The following is a 20,471-nucleotide window of genomic DNA, read 5'->3' on the forward strand; positions in this document are numbered from 1 at the left end:
CTTATATTTTGATATCCCAAAACTTGTCTCAAAATTCACACATGGACAATCTATCAGGGGTGAATTTTGAGTCAAGTTTTGGGATGTCAAAATATAAGTTTATACGAGTTTATAGTTGGGTATCTAGATTTCCAAGATATTCACCTTATTTTGACTAAGATGACTGGATTACTGTTCAGTATTCATAGTATTCAATATTTTCGAGTTCTTTACTCTGTTCACTGTATGAATCGTTACTTGTTACATTTTGGCCTTCATAACTAATAATTTTTTAGAATACTTTCTTCAAATTTAAGTTCTGCCTTTTAAAGAAATTAGGAAAATAGTTGTGAGCTCTATTAACTTGGACCACATTTCCGTAGGTGATAAGGGTTACATTACATTTCGTTCTAAAATAGTTGGTGCATCTCCATCTAGTTTTACAGTCTTCTTTCATGAGCATTGTGAAGCAGTTACTTTCAACTATTAGTTTTGGATTCTTCTTTCGAGGTAACACGTATATAATTCCTAAAAATAAAATATATAATAAAATTAAAGGTTATCCAAATATAGTTTTTAGGAATTAAAATCATCTTCAACTTCACCTTTTCAAAGTTTTTATTGCACATTAATTTCTTTATTCAGCAATGCACATAATAATGGTATCAAATTAATATTTGTAAGTCAGATATTCTTCAATATACATTACATAATAGGAAATTTTTTAACCAGGACAACATTTTGAGGGAAAGTATTTTCATACTGAGGGTTGATTGGGTGATGATTGTGGTCGTGTGTGAATTTTAAAACTTTTCCAAAAGTTATAATTCTAGATCTGCACTTAGTTTTGTTATATTGGGCACATCTCCACATCGTTTTGCCTTGGAGTTTCCTATTGATCAGGTATTCGTCGTTTTCAAAGATGATTTTCGGATTCTTTTTTCCTGCCACGATATGAATTGTTGCTAGAAAAAACATTTAATTGATTTATTTTATATGTTTTAAATTAAGTCATGAAAAATGAGATATTATATGGGATTAAAGGATAAAGTCTTGAAATTGATTTTTAACGTGGTTTAAAATCCAGTTTATTTCGTGAATATTATAAAATAATTTGCTTTCACACGTTATTTTATGAATAGAAATCATTTTTATTTTTTCAAGAATTTTATTCAAAAACAATAACTAAATTTTTTAAACTTCAAACTTTTTACAATAAAATATAAGCAAGCACATGGCAAAAAACAAAACATTAAGTAAATTTATTTGATAACACAAATGAGTAATCAAATTTGAACCTTAAAAATTTTATATAATGCTCATTTAACAACTTTCGTAAAATCCCTTGTACAACATTTATTTTACATACAAACAGTAGAAAAATACTTTCAGAACTAAAACAAGATGATTCAGCATAAACGAATAAAATGAGAAAACAAGGAATTCAAAAAGAGCCGTTAAACAGTCACCCTAGAAATTCTTTTAGGTTTCGTCGGATTCCTCAAGATGAGCACTTGTTGCGGAAGACGGTGTTCGTGAGGTGGATTTGTGGGTGCGTGATTGTGCTCTTGGTTGATCTGCACCACTCTACCGTACGTTATGAGAGTTGCGTTGCATCGACTTTTGAAATACTGAGTGCACCTCCATCTCGTCCTCATCCCCTGTTTCGTGTTTATCGTGAACTCGTTATTGTCTACGATTATTTTCGGGTTTTTCGTGCCGGCTCCGATATAAATCAGTCCTAAAAATTAGATTTGTTAGCGTTGTCAAAACGTTTTTAGTTGTTTCATTTTTATTTATTTTTTTTTTTTTGTGACACTAAAACTGCAAGTGTTCAAATGATATATTTATATATTTTAGTAATAATGATTACACTGTTAATAAAATAATTAAATAAAAACAAATACAACGTTTCTAAACTAAAATAAATGTCAAATATGAAACAAATTTTAAAATACATTTCATCATATTCATGTCAATTTGACAAGTTTCCCATACAGCTCACTAACATCTAGATGGGTGGGTTCGTGATTGTGGACTTTGGAGCCGCAAATTTTTGCACAATTTTCATATGTTATGACCCTCGATCTACATCTAGTTTTATAATAATACATACACAACCAGTAAGTTTTGCCACCCCTTCTTTTATTCAGTTCGTAGGTGTGGTTGTGTATTATTATCCTGGCGTTCTTTCGACCAACGTCAAAGTAAATCATACCTAAAATGTTTCCATGTCATCACAAAGCTCATAATTTTTAAATATTTTATTTTGAGGGGACATCGTATTAAAAAATTATACATAATATGTCATATTTTAATTGAGTTAATGATACAAATTATTTTCTAATGATGTACACATCATAGCCGTATAATCCGGTGCAGTTGTAATGAGTAGGATAATGATTGTGTTCCTCCATGTTAACACGTGCAATCTTCCCTCTAGTGGTGACACGAGCTTTACAATTAGTTTTGCCATAATAAATGCACTTCCAATAAGTTCTGTCGCTCAGTTTCACATTGATTTTGTAACAGTATCTGTTCAAAATCATTTTGGGGTTCGTTTTCGTCGTGTCGAAGTAGATTTTGCCTAAAATGTAATCAGTTATAGTTTGAAATAACATTTTATATTAAATTAAGTTGAAAATAATCAACAGTTTGTGTGTTCACTTTTATTTATCTTTTGTAGCTTTGATTACATCTAATAATTTTTACAACGTGACTTTGTAAGTTATCACAAGACGTTACATTAGGGTAATGATTGTGGGCTTCGACGCTAATTTTTATGACACTTCCCGACGATACTAATCGAGCCTTGCAGCGTGTTTTGTAATAGGACACACATTTCCAGTAAGTTCTGTTGGCCTGTTTCAAATTGATTTCGTATTGATAATTGTCCAAGATGACTTTCGGGTTTTTTCTGGCACTCTCAAAGTAGATGACTCCTAAAAATGTTTTCTTTAGAATAATAAAAGTCTTATTCTAAACGGGGACGGTTCACAATTAAATATATGACTGAGTTATAGTTTTATTTTTATAATTAAATCATTTACATAAAGAATAAAGTTTAGTGTTTGTTGAGGATGACAGTTTGAAATGGCAAGTCTTTGTATTGTTCGAATTTTAAAGGTGGTGGATGGTTGTGTTCACTGGATAGTTTGATGGATTTTCCTGTGGACATTAGTCTTGCTTTACACTTGTCCATTTTGCCATAAGAACTACACAACCAGTACGTTCTGTCCGTAAGTCTAGAATTCACGTAGTATTTGTATCCGTTGTAGACCAGTTTTGGATATTTATGTACCAAAGCATCAATGTAAACTTTCACTAAAAATAATCAATTTATTAATCGGTTAATAGCAAATCCAATTGTGTTAAAATATCACGCAGCACAATTTTATAAATGAAACGTAAACATACAGGTACAAAAGGGTTTGATGCCTCTGAATCTTGAGAGAGATATCATGCACGACAGAAATAGTCACTACGGGGCAAAGTCTGTCTGTCTCTTTCAAGATACAGATGGATCAAACACTTTTCAATCTGTATATCAATCTGTATATTAACCTGTTAAACAATACAATATTAATTAATTTATTCAGAATGTTAATCTTCTGAAAATATAAAGCAACCACTTTTAATAATTATCATTAATAACCAAAAGTCTAAAAAAAGATGCCTGAAGATTTTAATTATTTATTATTCTAAGAAAACATAAATTCTATAAATATTAATCACATAATTACATTATTGAATTTTGTGTGTGCACATTTGTTTCTTACTAATATTCTTGGCAATATTGAGATTTCCTTAAAATATAACAATAACAATAATTAAAAAAAAACCATTACAATAACTGGTTCTTATAAAAATAAGTATATTGGAATAAATTTTAACAATGTCTACTGAAATTAAAATAATTATCTTATATGCTGTGTCTCAGTTGGACGATTTGAAATCGCCAGTTTCGAGTATCGAGAACTTTGTCGTTTTTGTGAGTGTGAGTCCATTGTTTGGTGACTGTGGAGTTTTGAACGACCAGTTTGCATTTGCATTTGTTGGATGGGTACTTTTTGCATCTGTATATAAGTTTGTTCTTCATTCTTTTGTACAGGCCAAATTCGTAGTTTTCAAATATGACTCTTGACATTGCTGACTTTCCAGTTGTTATGAACAAGACACCTAAAATTAAAAAAAGTACGTTAGTAGTAACTAAAAAGAATGCAAGACAAAACTGGTCCGGTTGAAAAATAAAATAAAAAACAAATTTATATAACATATAATTATTAAATATTAAATTAAAAAAATGATAAATCATTTAACATTTTTTCTCAACAGAATTATTGTTCATTATTATTAAATTACAATAATACACAGCTTTTTTACATAAATCTGGCTATATAGGGTTAACAGATCCACTAGAAAAGAATTTTAACAAAATCTATGAATCGTAATGAATTTTGACACGTCGTGACAACATGTGCTTAGGGTATTTTTGTCTGTAAGTCGTTTCATGATTGTGTCCTCCATGGACTAACGCAAATTTTCCGGCAGTTGTCACTTTGGCTTTGCACCTGTCTTTTTTATGATAATGAGCGCAAAGCCAAACAGTTTTGTCTGTAAGTTTTCTATACATTAAGTAGTCGTAGTTATGCATTATTATTTTCGGATTTTTATGACCAACATCGAAGAAAATCAACCCTAAAATAATACTCAAATTAGTAAAGATTGTTTTTATTTTAATAATTTCGATTGTAAAACAGAAAAAAATATTTGAACATGGGTTAAAGAATGTATAATAAAATGCGACGGTTTGAAATTGTTTTATTTGAACTGACATCTACAGATAATCAAATGTTGATAAAATTTAAATTGTTTTATACATTATAAAAATAATCACATACATAAAAAATAAATAAATAGTCTTTTTGCATATTAAAAAATAAAATGCAAAATAATTTCAAAAACTCAAAAAATACTTCACGATTGGTCATTAAGAGTATGTATCAATGAAGGGTACGTTTAAATATTTTTTTTTGCAACAATTAGAGGAGATTTTTGTAAATAATAAATAATTTTCTTTTTCAATTGGTAATTGTGTTCATCAATTTATATTATATTGCACTACCTTGGGAATGTTTCGCACCCTTACAAAAACGATAATTCGTTCGTTTCGTAAAAGAAAATTATAGCTAAAACAAGTTTTAATTAAACAAATTATACCATATATCTATAGTACCGTATTTATACCGATAGAAAAATGTTTGATCCGACTGAATTATGAGAGGGACAAAGTATACGACAAAGACAGTAAAGGTCTGCAAGTGGGAGACTTACTGTCTCTGTCCTCCGTGATGTCTCTTTCAAAATTCAGCCAGATCAGACACTTTTCGATCGGTATATGTACTATCGGCTCCAGAATTGCATTACCACCTCAAGGTTCATTTTCGCTTGCAGTGTTCGTCGTTGCTCACGACCGATATTTGTGGAGGGGATCATTTTGCTTGGTGTGCTCGGCGCGACGCGAGACGGTCAAATCGTATTCGTGGTGGGGGAAGTGAGTAGTGCGCCAAGCGATACTGAATTGAAAGTGGTAATGCAATTCTGTAACCGATAGTACATAAAAAATCTAAATATACGTTTAACACAAGAAGATTAAATAATTTTTCTTTTATTATCAGAAAAAATCTACATTACATGTACAAAAGTTATTTGACAGTAAAACATTGTGGGTGTCTGACAATTGTAACAGCCTGAGACAACATGTTTCTGTATTTGTCAGGTTTACTTTTATTAATTTCATGACAATGTTCACCGTAAATATTCACAACCCTACCACTCGTTACAATTCTACATTTGCATCTCACCGCTCTTCTATTAAAATAATGTGTACAGTACCAAGTTGTCTGATTCGGTTCTTTTTTGTACATTAAAAAGCTATAATCGTCCACAATTATTTTTGGATTCTTCATTCCAACGTCGAAATAAATCAAACCTGAAATTAATTTGTCTTTAATAAAATTCATGTTATTTTTACAATTTCACACATGTGGTGTTTATTCTTAAAATCGTTAAAAGATCGTTAACGGGATAAAAGAAAACCGTATATTCAGCGTATCATGGAAGAAAACATTAAACACAAAGTTAAGTCTTTATCGAGATAATATTCTATAATGACTAACATTAATGAAATTGACCCTCACGTATGATGGTAACATTTTGACACAACATATTTTTATACTTGTCCTTTTTTGGTTTTGGGGAATGATTGTGTTCGTCTGCGCTAACGTTAACAATTCGTCCAGTGGTTACAAGGGTTGATTTGCACCGGTTCTGTTTGAAGTAATGGTTGCATTTCCATATAGTTTTTGTGGATTCTTTCCGATAGATTAAGTAGTCGTGGTCGTCGAGAACGATTTTTGGATTTTTCGTCGCCACATCGAAGTAAATGCAGCCTGAAAGAAAATTAACTTCAGTAAAAGAAGAGAGAACTCTCCGTAGTTTTATACCTGGTTATTAATTAATACATTACATAGTGCAACTATAACGTAGTAAAAATTCATTGATATTTCAAACTTTATTTGAAATAGATACATTTTAATAAAGCATATTCATCATAATTAATATTTTAATATCAGATAAGATAATAAATTAATATATATATATATATATATATATATATATATATAGTGTTTACTCCGTTTGAATCTTGAGAGAGATATCATGCAGGACAGAGATCATGTCTGATGTCTCTCTCAAGATTCAGACGAAGTCATGCATGACAGAGACAGTAAAAGTCCCCACTTTGCTTCGTGGTGGGAGACTCTTACTGTCTCTGTTGTACATGATGTCTCTCTCAAGATTCAGACGGAGATAAATAAAAGTGTTAACACCAATAAAAATAAACAAATTTTTGTCGTTTTAAGAACACTTAAATAATACTTAATAAAACCTTGAAAACAGACACATAAAAATAGAAATATTAAAAGAACATATCAGTTATTTATAGAGACTCGTAATACTAACATCTAACAATAGTAACTTGCTGAGAGAGCATGTTTCTAAAATCCTTGGTGAGTTTAGGTTCGTGATTGTGGGTTCCACTGACCCGTACCATCCTACCACTAGTCACCAGCTTTGACTTGCAACGGTTTTCCTTCGATATGAAATATTTGGTGCACATCCATATAGTTTTGTTCTGCTCCTTCCTCAATATTATGTAGCTGTGGCTATCCATTATTATTTTTGGATTTTTCGTTGCCATGTCGAAATATATTATCCCTAAAATTATTAAACAATTACTACAAATTATGGAATGTTGTTTTTTTTTGGGCATGTTCAATTAATACTAGCATTAATTTGTTCAGCTATTTATTGCATTTTAGGCTATAACAGATTATTTTCGAATAATGTTGACTTTCTGTGACAACAAGTTGGAATAGTCCTTGTTAAAAGTAGGGTCGTGATTATGAACACCTGTAGCATATACACTTTTGCCGCTTGTTTCCAACTTACACTTGCACCTGTTAGATTTGATAAAATACTTTGTGCACATCCATATTGTTTTTTTGTAGTCCTTTCTTTGTATGATGTAAGTGTTACCATCCAGAATGATCTTTGGGTTCTTCGTTCCAAGTTCAAAGAATATTTTATCTAAAATAAACCACCAATTAATTGTTGTTTAATAAAGCATAAATGAAGATGCTAACTTTTTTAACACTCTTGGTTCAAAAGTAAGTAAAAGTAACATGTTATATTTTTTAAATTTATGTATATTTTTCGCATAAAAAATTGATTAATAATAAAATTAATTTACACATGACATTTTACCTGCCTCTAAAATAACACACCAATAATAATAATAATTAATTCATATGAAAATAGCACCAGATGTGAGTGACTGAAATATAATAACATCACAGAACTAACTAGGAAGAATCCTTTCGAATGAAAATGGGCTGCGATATCATGTTTTTAAGTCTGTCAACTCCAACTTTGGGGTCATGATTGTGGGTGTTGATGATGTACGCAACTCTTCCCTGCGTCCTGACTTTTGCTTTGCAACGCTCCCCCTTCGGATGGAAATATTGGTTACAAATCCACATTGTCTGGGTCACCTCCTTTTTGTGGATCAAGTATTCATGAAAGTTGAGCACTATTTTTGGATTTTTTTGGCCCACGTCGAAGTATATGAATCCTACAACATTTAAATATCATTTTCAAGTTTTTTTTGGAGGGGACTCGACTTTTCAGGCGTCCATGTTCAAACGTGAAATTTATACAGTTTTAGAACTCCACTACTATTATTTTTTAAGAAGTAAATATATCCAATATGGTGTCTAATGGTTTTCTTTATTTATAATATAAAACAGTTTCAGTTAGGACAACAACGTACACATACATACATTTTTAATCTGACATAAATAAAATTGTACTGTCAAAAATTTAAAACATTTATTAGGGGGTGATGTTGCGAATAATAGTGACTTTCTGCGACAACAAATTAGTAAACTTAGATTTTTTCTCCTTAGGTTTATGATTGTGTTCTGATCCAGTTATGTAAACTAATCTACCGCTGGTTGTTAATCTGGTTTTACATTTCGTTTTGAAATAATACGAACAAATCCACATGGTTTTTGATTCGGCTTTGCGTGCCATGTTAAAATCGTAGTTGTCGACGATGATTTTCGGGTTCTTAGTTCCCACATCGAAGTAAATCGTATCTAAAAAATATTACAATTAATGCAACCAATGTCTAATGAAATTAAATATAATGAACACAAACAAGAGACTTAATTAATTAACATTACATATTGGGATCGATTATGAGACATGAAACTAAATCGAATCTGTAAAGGTGTTTATTAACTAACATAAATAACTAGATAATACTGTGCACAAATAGAATAATTTCTTAGAACAAGAACCAATCTCTGGAATTTTTTAACAGTCCGATCGTGAGCATGTCGGATTTCTTGATGGTGACACGCTTGGAGACCAAATCTTTTATGGGTAAAGTCCTACGCGGGTGATTGTGCTGTGCGATCAGCAAGACGTTTTTACCGGTCGTGAAAGCTCTACACTTGCACTTCATCTTGTGATTCTGGGCGCATCTCCAAACTGTCGGACCTTGGTCAAATTGTTTACTGTACACGTAATCGTACCCTTCTACAATTATTTTTGGATGTTTGTGGCCGTTTTGAAAGTAAATCTTGCCTAAAACAGATTACACGTCTTAGAACTTATAATTCTGTTACAGGAAATGAAAAATGGTGTCGAAAAATAAGGTGCAAATTTATTGGTACTTTTAACTAAACATTAAAACTTCCTTTAATTATATAGAAATTTATTTTCGTACAATGCATACACGTTGCGAAAGCATGTTTTCGTATTTATCGGATTTTACATTAGCTATGTGATTGTGGATGCCGTTCATTTGAACGACCATTCCACTAGTCATGATTCTAGCTTTGCATTTAGTTTTATAGTACAAAGCGCATCTCCATATTGTTTTATTCACCATTTTTGAATGAATCACGTAGTCGTAATTTTCAACGACGATTTTTGGATGTTTTTTACCAACATCGAAGTAGATTATATCTGTAAAAATGTATGTTAGTACTGCAAGTGAATTAATTACAGCCCTATAATGTTATTATTATAAAATGTGGCTTAATAAAACACTAATGCTTCACACGTATGCAAATATAATTACTTATTTTACACACAAACAAAATACAGTAAGTTACTTATTTTTATAAAAAATATTCACTCGCTGTTTCTTCATATTAATGTAGGATTTTGATTTTTTGGGATGATTGTGTTCGCCACGGACGAACAAATTCATGCCACTAGTTGACATTTTGAATTTGCATCTGGTTTTGAAATAAGATGTGCATCTCCAAAAAGTTCTTCCCGGCGTTTTTGAATGGACGACAAAGTCCTGATCATCGAATATAATTTTCGGATTCGTGTTTCCGACGTCAAAGTAAATGGTACCTACAAAAAATAATTCAAATTTTAAATTTTTCCCCGATTTAAACAATTTAAAATACAAAATAAAACTAGTTTATAACTGCCAGTCTGTCAAGGAAAACGCACAAGTCTTAATTTAAGCATCGAGCATCTTTTATAATAGTGATTTACCGACAGAAAAGTCTCCGTCGTGCATAATGTCTCTCTCAAGATTCAGACGGAGTAAACGCTTTTCTATCGGTATATTTGTAAGTATGTATAACGTTAACAACATACATTTGACCTGTTTAGTTATTTCATCATGTCTAATATCATATCGTCCAAAGGACCATTGAAATCGGGACAGTGATTGTGATCTAAATATGCGTTCAACAAAAACATATCTCTAGTAATAAATTTGGCACCACAACTAGTTTTCCTTTTCCTTAAGCAACTCCAAGTGGTTTTCTCACAGCCAGCCCTTCCAATTTTATAGACAAAGTGATCCCATACTATTTTTGGGGTCTTGTCTCCAACAGTAAAGTGTATTAGTCCTGAAATACCACTCTGTTAACCCACTGAATGAATGAATTCCTTTCAACCAGCATGCTTAAGGAACCAACTTCTACAGGGCATGAATTAAATATGTGCATTTACTTGAAAATTTATTATTAATATAAAAACAATCAATATACAATAATTTAATCAGTTATATATTTGACCATATGTACAATTTGAGGGACCAAATCTTGGACAGACCCTTTAAAATTATCGGGATGGTTGTGGTTGATGTTTTTAAGTACCAGAGACTTCCCTTCAGTTAACAATTTAGCTTTGCACTTATATTTTTCTCTGCTCGAACAACACCACGATGTCTTGTTGACAAATTTCTTATCGATTTTGAACATGTTGTTATACAACACCATTTTAGGGTACTTATTTCCTAGCGTGAAATGCACTACACCTAAAATTTCATTAATGAATCATCCATTCACAATAAGAAAATTCATTATATGCGAAATTAAACAAGACGACTATTAAAGTGAATAACTAATTTAATCTTCACATTACATAATTAATACAGTATTCCTTTGGTTACTGTAATAAATATTCACTCTTTGTGAGTTTAAATCTTGCAGGTCACCCTTAAAAGTCGGAGGGTGATTGTGATGTTTATTTTTAATAACTAAATTTTTTCCGTATGTTATTAATCTGGCTTTGCATTTCGATTTTTCTTTGCAGTTACAACACCATAACGTTTTTCCTGGTTGTAGTTTTTCTATTTTGAATTCGTAATGCTTCAATATCATTTTTGCATACTTGTGTCCTGGTTTGAAATAGATTACGCCTATAATAAAACAAACATTTTAATATTATTTTTGACATTTTATCACAATAATAATTATGATAAACAAATACATGTTCAAAACTCACAAGCTTAAACCTTTAAAATATACAAATTGTTTCTTGTAATTGTTGTCATCAGAGGGTAGTTTTAACTTTTATACAAAGGATGTAACCTAGTTTTGTGTAAGAACTCAAGAAAAGATTACACCTATAATAATAAAAAACACTTTATTATAATGCTGAAATGAGTACATTTTAAATCTTAATATATACCGATTGGAATGTCTTTGATCCCACTGAAATTTGAGAGGCTTCATGCTGTAACACCAATAACTTCAGTTATTCTCGGTTCTTTGATTCACTTTTTACAAGTAATTATTGGACGTTGGTGTGCTGAACACTATCTGAAGACTTCAATTAATGTACATAATAAAGAAGTTAATTATTTGGGGATATTAAGAGAAATAAAAACACCTTAAGAGAATTACCATTGAATTATTATAAGGATACTAAAATTTGAGCTATAAAATAATATTTTTTAAATGTTATTCTCACAATACAATAATAATTTAAACATGTTAAAAAACAATAATATACAAAACTAATAATATATAGAGATGTGTTTTAAATGAGGGGACAAATCGTGGACTTTCTGGGCAATAAGACTGCTCGGTTCTCCTTTGAACGACGGCGGATGATTATGGACATTGTCTACGGTTCTTATCGTTTTTCCAGAAGTATGAAGTCTCGCCTTGCACTTGGTGTGCCGTTTCGTACAACGCCAGTAAGTTTTGTTATCGGTTTTGCCGTCCAATTTGAACTCATAATTGTCGATTATCATGATCGGGTATTTTTTGCCTTTCGTAAAATATACAATGCCTATAACAAGAAAACTTGTACAATGAAATAATCCGTGAGCATTCTCGTCTATTATATCAAAAGTCACCATGCTCTTTTAAACAGTTAATACACACATCAATTTGTATTAATCAATCATATCTATAAAGGGATATTGAAACGTATAAATAAATAGCAAACATTTTTATAATCATTTATTCATAAATTTCTACATTTTATTGTAATGGTGTATTATTTAACTAATCACATGTACCTAGTTATAAAACTGCACGGTAAAAAGTGTAAATTAGGCAAATTTTGTTAACAAAACATGAGATAGTAAATTATTAATAAAAAACTATTCTGTTTTTACGACGACATCATCCTTTTGCCTCCTCCACCTGTTCATTTTGTGACGGATTGAATCGAAGGGTGTTTCCCTGGCAGCGTTAGGATACCTGACAAAAAACAATTAATTTACTCTCTTTAAAATGACATTAAAAACCACCTACATTTCACTCAAAGTAGCATAGACCGTACGACTAGGCACCGTTGGATGTTTCAACATAACTTCCTTAAGTTCTCTCATAAAGACGATTTTCTCTTCGGCAGCAAAGTCGGGTGGATGATTGTGAGCCTTGTTGACTTTAATATCTTGGATGGTACCGTCGTAGGGTATCACAGCTCTGGCGTGGCAACCAAGTCGTTTATACTCCAAACATCTCAAGTAACTGTAAGACCAAACTATTGTGGAGACTGTTGAAGAGTTAATTGGATTATTACTTACATCATGGGGGGATTTCCTTTAGTTATATTGACGTGGAACACAAAACCATCAACGATATATCTAGGCATGTTCGGCTTACGTTTTATCAGTTTAAACTTTACATCGTCCAAAGAAGTTGACACCTCTTCTGAAAAGTTTATTTATTTAGACAGAATTAACGGTACTACTCTTAAAACTAATAAAGACTATAAATAAATAAGAAATTTATCGCAATAAAATTCATATTTCAAAAATTGTAGCTTTAATAAAAACTTCAATACAAAATTCATTTATAATTTTAAATGAAATTTCTGTTGCCTCCAACGCCTCATTGACGTTCTCAAAGACGAATAACTCACGTCCACCGAGTAACTGGAAGAACTAAAAAAACAAGTCCCTTGGTGAAACTGAATTTTCCAATAATTCTTAATGGCTTACTTTGCGGCAGTTTCATATACAGTTTTTAACGGCACACTGGGCGACGTAATTTCGACGAGTTCCTTTAAATTTTGATAAAACGATTCACGTTCGGCAAGTGTTACGTCTGGAGGATGGTTGTGGGGTTGTGTTACTTTCAATTCGCTTACGGCGCCGTTTTTTGGAATCGTCGCCCTGCCATGGCAACCGGTTTTACCATACTTTGCGCACGTTAAATATCTGAAAGGATTCAGTAAACCTTTGTTTTGTCGTAAGCGGAAACTGTCACTACCTTACTGCTACCGTGTCTCTAACAACACTGTTGTAGTAACAAAATCCTTCGTGTATTATTTTGTCAGATTTTCTCTTGATTTTTTTTTGTGAACCAGTATCTAAAAATAAATTGTCATTAACGGAAAGGGTCGTGTACTAAACGATAAAGGATAAAAACTCAATAATAAACAATTTAAATAGTCAATAATTTATTAACGAATAACTAAGTTTGATCAGCATCGTGTGGAGCCGAGGATAGTTGACTGGTACTCCATCGGTACATTGAGGGACGCAACGAATGAAAGGGGCGCAAGGGTGCAACGTGTGGATACCTGGAAGCTCAAACAAATAAAATAACCACCCTTCTTTGTCTTTCAGACACCTACATTTGGGCGACCTGATCGTAGACAACTTTGGGATGCACGTGTAATTGTTTTGAGCAAGCTGCTTTAAGGTCTTGCAAAAATAATTGGATATCCGATTCCTCCCTGTTGTTAGGGTGGTTGTGATTGTTTTTTATTACAGTCGTGTCCGACAATATATCTGTTATTGCCCGAGCTTTGCACCCCAGTTTTAATGAGTAACAACATCTTAAGTAACTAAAATGGAATTTGTTTTTGACAAAGTTTATTATTTTTTTATTTTTGTCCATCATACCGCTTATTGTTTTTCGTATAGCTCAGCGTGTAACAGTAACCACCTAAAACCCTTCGACCAAAATAATTCTTGGTTCTTCTGCCTACGAGAAAAATTATTTTAATAATCAAATGAACGTTCCAGTTAATTTTAAATTACCTTCCCATGGAATAGATTACCGAAAATAAAAATAACAACTAACTACATTTTATTAATTTTTTATTAATCGAAACCAAAATAAAAACAAAATTCGACATACGACTAAATTATACAACACAAAGTTAACAAATTCTTAATACAAAAATAACAAACAAATATTCATAAATTGTTCAGTCCTAGTTTTGAGAGGTATTTAAATATAATTTATAATTAAGTCCTTCTCTTGGCAAGTACGTTTATATCATGATCCTTTAATAAATGTCTCAATAACTGCGTCGTTGAACCCTTTTTTACTTTCTTGACTTTGCTGCATGCTTTACATTTAGCAGTCCTTTTTCTTACTTCCCTCAGGAAATAGAACCATACAGACTTTTCATCGTTTCCTTTCGTTGGGTGATCCATATAATTTGAACTGGGTCTATTTTCTTTCATGTCTAAAAATGTGTATACATTAAAGAAAATCCTTAGCTAGTATTTGCGTCAAAAAATTTGAACCAAACTACAGTCGCGTAGGGTGTGCATACACCCCAATGTTCTAAAACACGTTTCTACAAATGATTGATGGGTTTTATAATTTTTTTAAGGATTGATAATTTTGGGAGGTTTTTTTATTCAAAAAAGTATTTAAAAACAAAACTGATGTACAAAAAAAAAAAAACAGAAAACAGGGTAAACACCCTACTCGTATGCGCAAGACTGACATATGATTCTTTGATGTCTCTTGCAAGTCCATCTCTGACATATGGAGCAAACTAAAGTAGTTTTTTTATCTTCCCTTCGAGGACAGAGGCAACATCGGCCCCTTCCCAATTTTCTGGGAGGTTCTGTGAATTCATTTTTTTCTAGTTTTACTCGGCACTCTGCAACAAAAAAACAATTGAACAATTTTATATTCGAAAAAAATCGTAAATTCAAATCTAATCACACAAAAGTAAATCGATTTACAAATTCCTTACCTTTTTCTTTTGATTAAAAAAAACTAACTTGAGAAATAATCTAGCACCTGCAGCAGAACTATTCATAACACACCCTCGCCCAGAAACTGAATTTGCCCTTAGACAAAATATGATGTATGTAAAAAGGGGCTATTAACAATACTCCACTCGAGAAGTAGAGTATTAAATAAATATTTGAACCGTCCACAACAAAAGAATTTACTTTCACCATTTTTTTTTAAATTAATAAATTGAAAAAATATTTTACTGACGCTCATCGGTTTAATTTTGGAACTTTCGTTTGGAAAATATTGATTCTACTCATGGACCAGGGGGTTAATAAAACAACATGTTAAAATGATAAAATATATTAAGCGACAAATCAATACCACTAAATAAAAATAAATTCAAGTTACATATTCGGATTTCGTCTCCACCTGTGAAGTGAAGAACATATAGATCTAAAGGGAACTTCATCAGCCCCTTTCGGATACCTGAAACAACAGGAAAAGGTATAAAAAATACAAGCACAATCAATTCCAAAATTTTAAATATGGGAACATCACTCAGACATTTTCTAATAAGCATCAAATTGCATCCCACACAAAATGAAAGATTCATTATGGCAACTTACACTTCTGCGAGTGTGTCGTAGACCTTCTTCAAAGTGGCATGTTGCATAGACGTGGATCTAACTGCCTTGCGAAGACCTTTCAGAAAAGCCTCCTTCTCTTCGGCGTTCACGTCTGGCGGGTGATTATGGGGCTGCGTCATCTTCAATTGATCCAATGTACCGTGCAACGGTATCGTCGCTCTACCCCGGCATCCCGACTTTTTGTGTTCCGCACAACCTAGATACCTTTGCGGGAATTTGTTAAAAAAAATTGTGCTTGGGCTCTAAATTATCCAATCATCATAATTAAACAAAGCATTCCTGCATGTTGGTTTGCAGAAATTTAAGGGAACTAAACCGGAATGCTCCGTGAATAATTTGTGGGCTATAAAACTGGCGCGAATAAATAATTAAACATCGTACCACGAAAAAAGAGAACAAATATGCAGTTTTTTAACCCAAATGTTTATGATTAAAAGTTCTTAATTTAATTTAAATAAATAAGAACTTTTATGGATAATTTAGCTTACAGGCAACAAATTAATGAATGTTTTGTTCTTAGGAAAGTGACACGAGATTTTAATAAATCCATCACATTATAATTAATTTATTTAAGACAATTTAGGACAATAGTGCCATTTTCAGTTGAACAAATCACTCAATCATTAACAGTTAATAACTTAATTGGAAATATTTACCGTAAAGGCGGCGTGCCAGAAATTACATTATTATGATAAACAAATCCGTCAGCTACGAATCTCATCCGCGATGTTGTTCTCTTTTTACGTGGTTTCCACACCTTGATTTGGTATTTTGAATCACCAAAATCTGACAAAAACAACAACTATGTTACACAATGACTTAATGAGATTTCTTTTTAAACGGTATACATGCTTTCAGGTTTGGTGGGGGACACGATCCGTATTTATCATGTACTGATATCTCAATTTCCCTACTCCAACTGCAAATCTGTAACGATCAATTTTTTCTACTAGATGATAATTACGGATTTAGTGTAATGAAGTCAAATTTTTAAATTTTAAATCAAGTTTATTTAATGTATATAAATACAACATTATTAAATATTACTCAATATCAATCATTAATTTAAATTAAAAAAACCGAGTTTATAAGTCTAAAACCTTCTTGGCATTTTGCCTCCACCTACGCATCGACGGTGCCAAGTTTGCGTAAGGACACTGCCTGGCTCCCTCTGGATACCTATAATTATCAAAACTGAAATCTCCATCTAACGGCAGAGGAGTGCGCATGCGCAGAAAATAATTGATTTTTAACTCCTGATCTCATTATTCTTTCTTTCATTATATGATTCGTACAAAACCTAATTTATGTAGGATATTGTACCTTCATTTCTTTGGTCTCTTATCTGATCTCAAATTCAAAATACGTACCTTGCTTGCTCTCATTACAGTAAAATTAGCAGTGAATACTACTTACAGTATAGTCATGTTCTCATAGATCTGTTTCAATGGCCGTGTGGGTTGGTTAAAGATGCAGCTTTTGATCTCTCTCACAAAGAGCGACTTAGCAGTGGCCGCGTGATGTGGGGGATGATTGTGCTCACGTCTGAGTACTAGATCGTCGGCTGTGCCATTTATCGGCATCACCGCCCTCGCTTTGCATATGAGCCTTTTGTACTCTGAACAAACGAGATACCTACATGGATCGTATAATTAAAATAATTTTTTATTTTCGCCCCAATCTGTCATTTAGGTTTATTGGATTGATTATTTAAGGGGCGGGGGGATTAATTACCTCATTTTGAAATCCCTTTTCATCGTGTTTTGATGATACGTGAATCCGTCTACGACAATTCCCGAATTCTGAATCTTCTTTTGTATTGGCCAACCGAAACACTGTACTAAGATATTCAATGAGTAAGTATTTTAATGTCTACTCGGGCGCGATTTTACGTCATGGTAGGTTTAAACGAAAAAGAGGATGCAATTTTACTTACCATTGCTTTTCACCACCGATTACTTTTTTAGCTACATGCGTCGTACTCAATTTTAAGGTCAAACAACTCTTGTGATTACCAAAAATGAGTATTCTAGATAAAATATATTTTTATTCAAAATGCTTATCGGGGTTTTAAACAATAGTTTAAACAACGTGTGAAAATTAACTTTACATAATGTTATTCAATTAATCACTGATAAATCACATTCAATTCACAAAACTCATAAAATCGCTGCTTCAAGTTAAATATAACTAGGTCAATAAATTTTAAAATTTATTGAAATATTTTACATTTAACTTGCGACGAAAAATATAGGCATTCACTTTAAATCACTTTACGATGTATTCTGTAACTATATGATCAAACAGAATACAAAACACACTTTCCAATAAATTTTCTATAAATGTTAAGTATAGATTTTTGATGTAAAATTGAACGTTTACCTCTTAAATTTCTACTAATGTAAAAATACGGTAAACGAAATTAAGAACTACATTCTGGAAATAGTCGGCATGTAGATAACTTTAAACACAGAATTCTGTGTGTAAAACCACATTCATTTATTCCAAAAATTGAGAGTTCAAACAATTGTAAATCAAAAACTCATATATAACATATACAGAAAATTCCATAGTAAAATCTTTCTACAAATGCAGAATAAATGTATCACTTTTTAAAACTAAAAATTTAGTTTTAATGACATTAATAAAGTTCTGAATTCTACAAAATTCAGAATAACTTGTAAAAACTTTATAATACACACCACTAGACACAAGTATTTACAACTATTGTTGTAAATTAAGCAAAATACAAAAATAATTGTCACAAATAAACACAAAACATGCCTACAATGGCGTATAATCGCATTTTTTTACCATAAATGTTACAATACAGTTTTTGATCTATCTTATAATATCTCATGAACATTTATAATAAATCAAACTGATATTATCAAAATCTGTATTGTAAATTTTACTTATTCAAGGTGTAATCAGGCCATACTTGTTACTTAATATTTCAATAGTTAAATGTAAGTTAAAATGAAATGCAATGACTATAAAAAATAAATATATAGTTCAAGTAACATGGCAATAAGCCAATAGCTACCAAAATATCAGAAATAATTTCATATTATTACTCATCCTGGCAATAAATTTTAAGTGTGCTATATGATGATCTCAGTCAATAATATAGTTTACATATTTTAACTCTTCTTTTATATTAATATCTATTTTTATTAAATTAATACAACATTGCATATGTGTAAATCTTGAACATAAATTTGAATATATTTCAACTGCAAATACAAACCAAAAGTAGGCAAAATGAACAACTTGAAAACAATAAGAGAAACATATAATAGTTGAAATATACCATAAACCTGATACCACCTTAAAAACAAGTTCATCATACTTTTCCCAATCATAAAGACACCTACCTTGTCCTTCACCAGCTCCTTCAGCACTAGTGCCAGCCTGCGGTTCTTCCTCGCCCCCTTCCATCATACTATAATCTTCTGTGTCGTCAACATTAGCCTCATCCAAAGTATTATCATCCCCAAAAGTCTCGTCTGGTGTCTCATCAATACTAATAGATTGATTCTGATCATATGGTTCCATTTTAAACTGTACCACCTCATTGGAGGTGGATATTGGGGCCAGCTGTTCAGTCTTTGTTACCGGGGTCATTAATTGAGAATTGTCAGAGGAGAGTCGTGCACGTTTTGGGGAGGGAGTGGGTTGTGATTGGGACTGAAGCACCTTACGTTGCTTCTGCAGCGGTTTGTACTCGGTACGGAACTCCTGTTGTGGCGTCGGTTGTGGAGGCGGCGCCACAACGGGGGCGATACTGTTCTTTTCCACCTCAACTTCAGTGTCATTGGAGCCCTACAAATAAAATCAATGTATCTATAAAACGTGAACGATTTTAATGATGACTTGATGTTATTGTGCAAAGAACTAAAATAACAATTTTTTCGTAATTGTAAACAAAAACAAAGTAAAAAACAATTGTGTGTTGGAAACCAGACAAGGATAGCTGGAGACAAAGACAGATATAGTTTGGAAGCCATTTTGATGACGGTTGGGGCGTCGCAAATTTGAACATAAATACTTACGTTATTTTCGCCCGTGAGACCCTTGATTTGTAAGGCTTCTGCAGTCTTGATAAACGATGTTAAATTGTCCTGACTAACTTGCACTTCTCCCTGGTACATGAACTGTAATAAATCACTGAGCGCGACATAACTAACGTCTTTCATGAACACGATTGGATGCTGACACGGATTGTTTTTGAAAAGTTCTTTGAAGTAGGGGCTGCAAACCGACAACACTACTTTGTGGGCCTTCAGACATTTTCCTTCGACCGCCAATGTAACATCCACTAAGTCCTCGTTCTCGAGCAATGAGTTCATCCCGGAACTCATGTTGTTGTGGAAGTTATCCCAATGAAGGGAAAACTGATCCGACGCCATGGTGGGGCCTGATAAATTGAATAATGGTACATATTAGTGACTGTGTTCATGGCCGCCATCTTGGCGGCGTCCCTCGAATAATTTTCATCGCACTTTACAAAAAG

The 20,471-nt window shown here is 32.3% G+C and overlaps 1 protein-coding gene across 48 annotated transcripts in view; it reads right to left on the bottom strand.

Moving 5' to 3' along the window:
• LOC109608585 (protein tramtrack, beta isoform) overlaps nt 1-20,471 on the bottom strand; it is a 28,469-nt gene that overhangs the window by 7,842 nt on the left and 156 nt on the right. For 15 of the 48 annotated variants that reach the window (XM_020025056.2, XM_020025034.2, XM_049965126.1 and 12 more), the window contains exons 2-3: nt 20,011-20,375; nt 19,333-19,780 (exon numbers count right to left, since the gene is read on the bottom strand). In XM_020025056.2, the coding sequence (XP_019880615.1) occupies nt 19,333-19,780; nt 20,011-20,367 (805 nt within the window). In that variant the 5' untranslated portion in view covers nt 20,368-20,375. The other 33 variants (XR_007547569.1, XM_049965117.1, XM_020025031.2 and 30 more) reach the window with 33 other exon arrangements.

The sequence above is a fragment of the Aethina tumida genome, chromosome 3 (assembly GCF_024364675.1).
Source record: "Aethina tumida isolate Nest 87 chromosome 3, icAetTumi1.1, whole genome shotgun sequence".
Lineage (NCBI taxonomy): Eukaryota > Metazoa > Arthropoda > Insecta > Coleoptera > Nitidulidae > Aethina > Aethina tumida.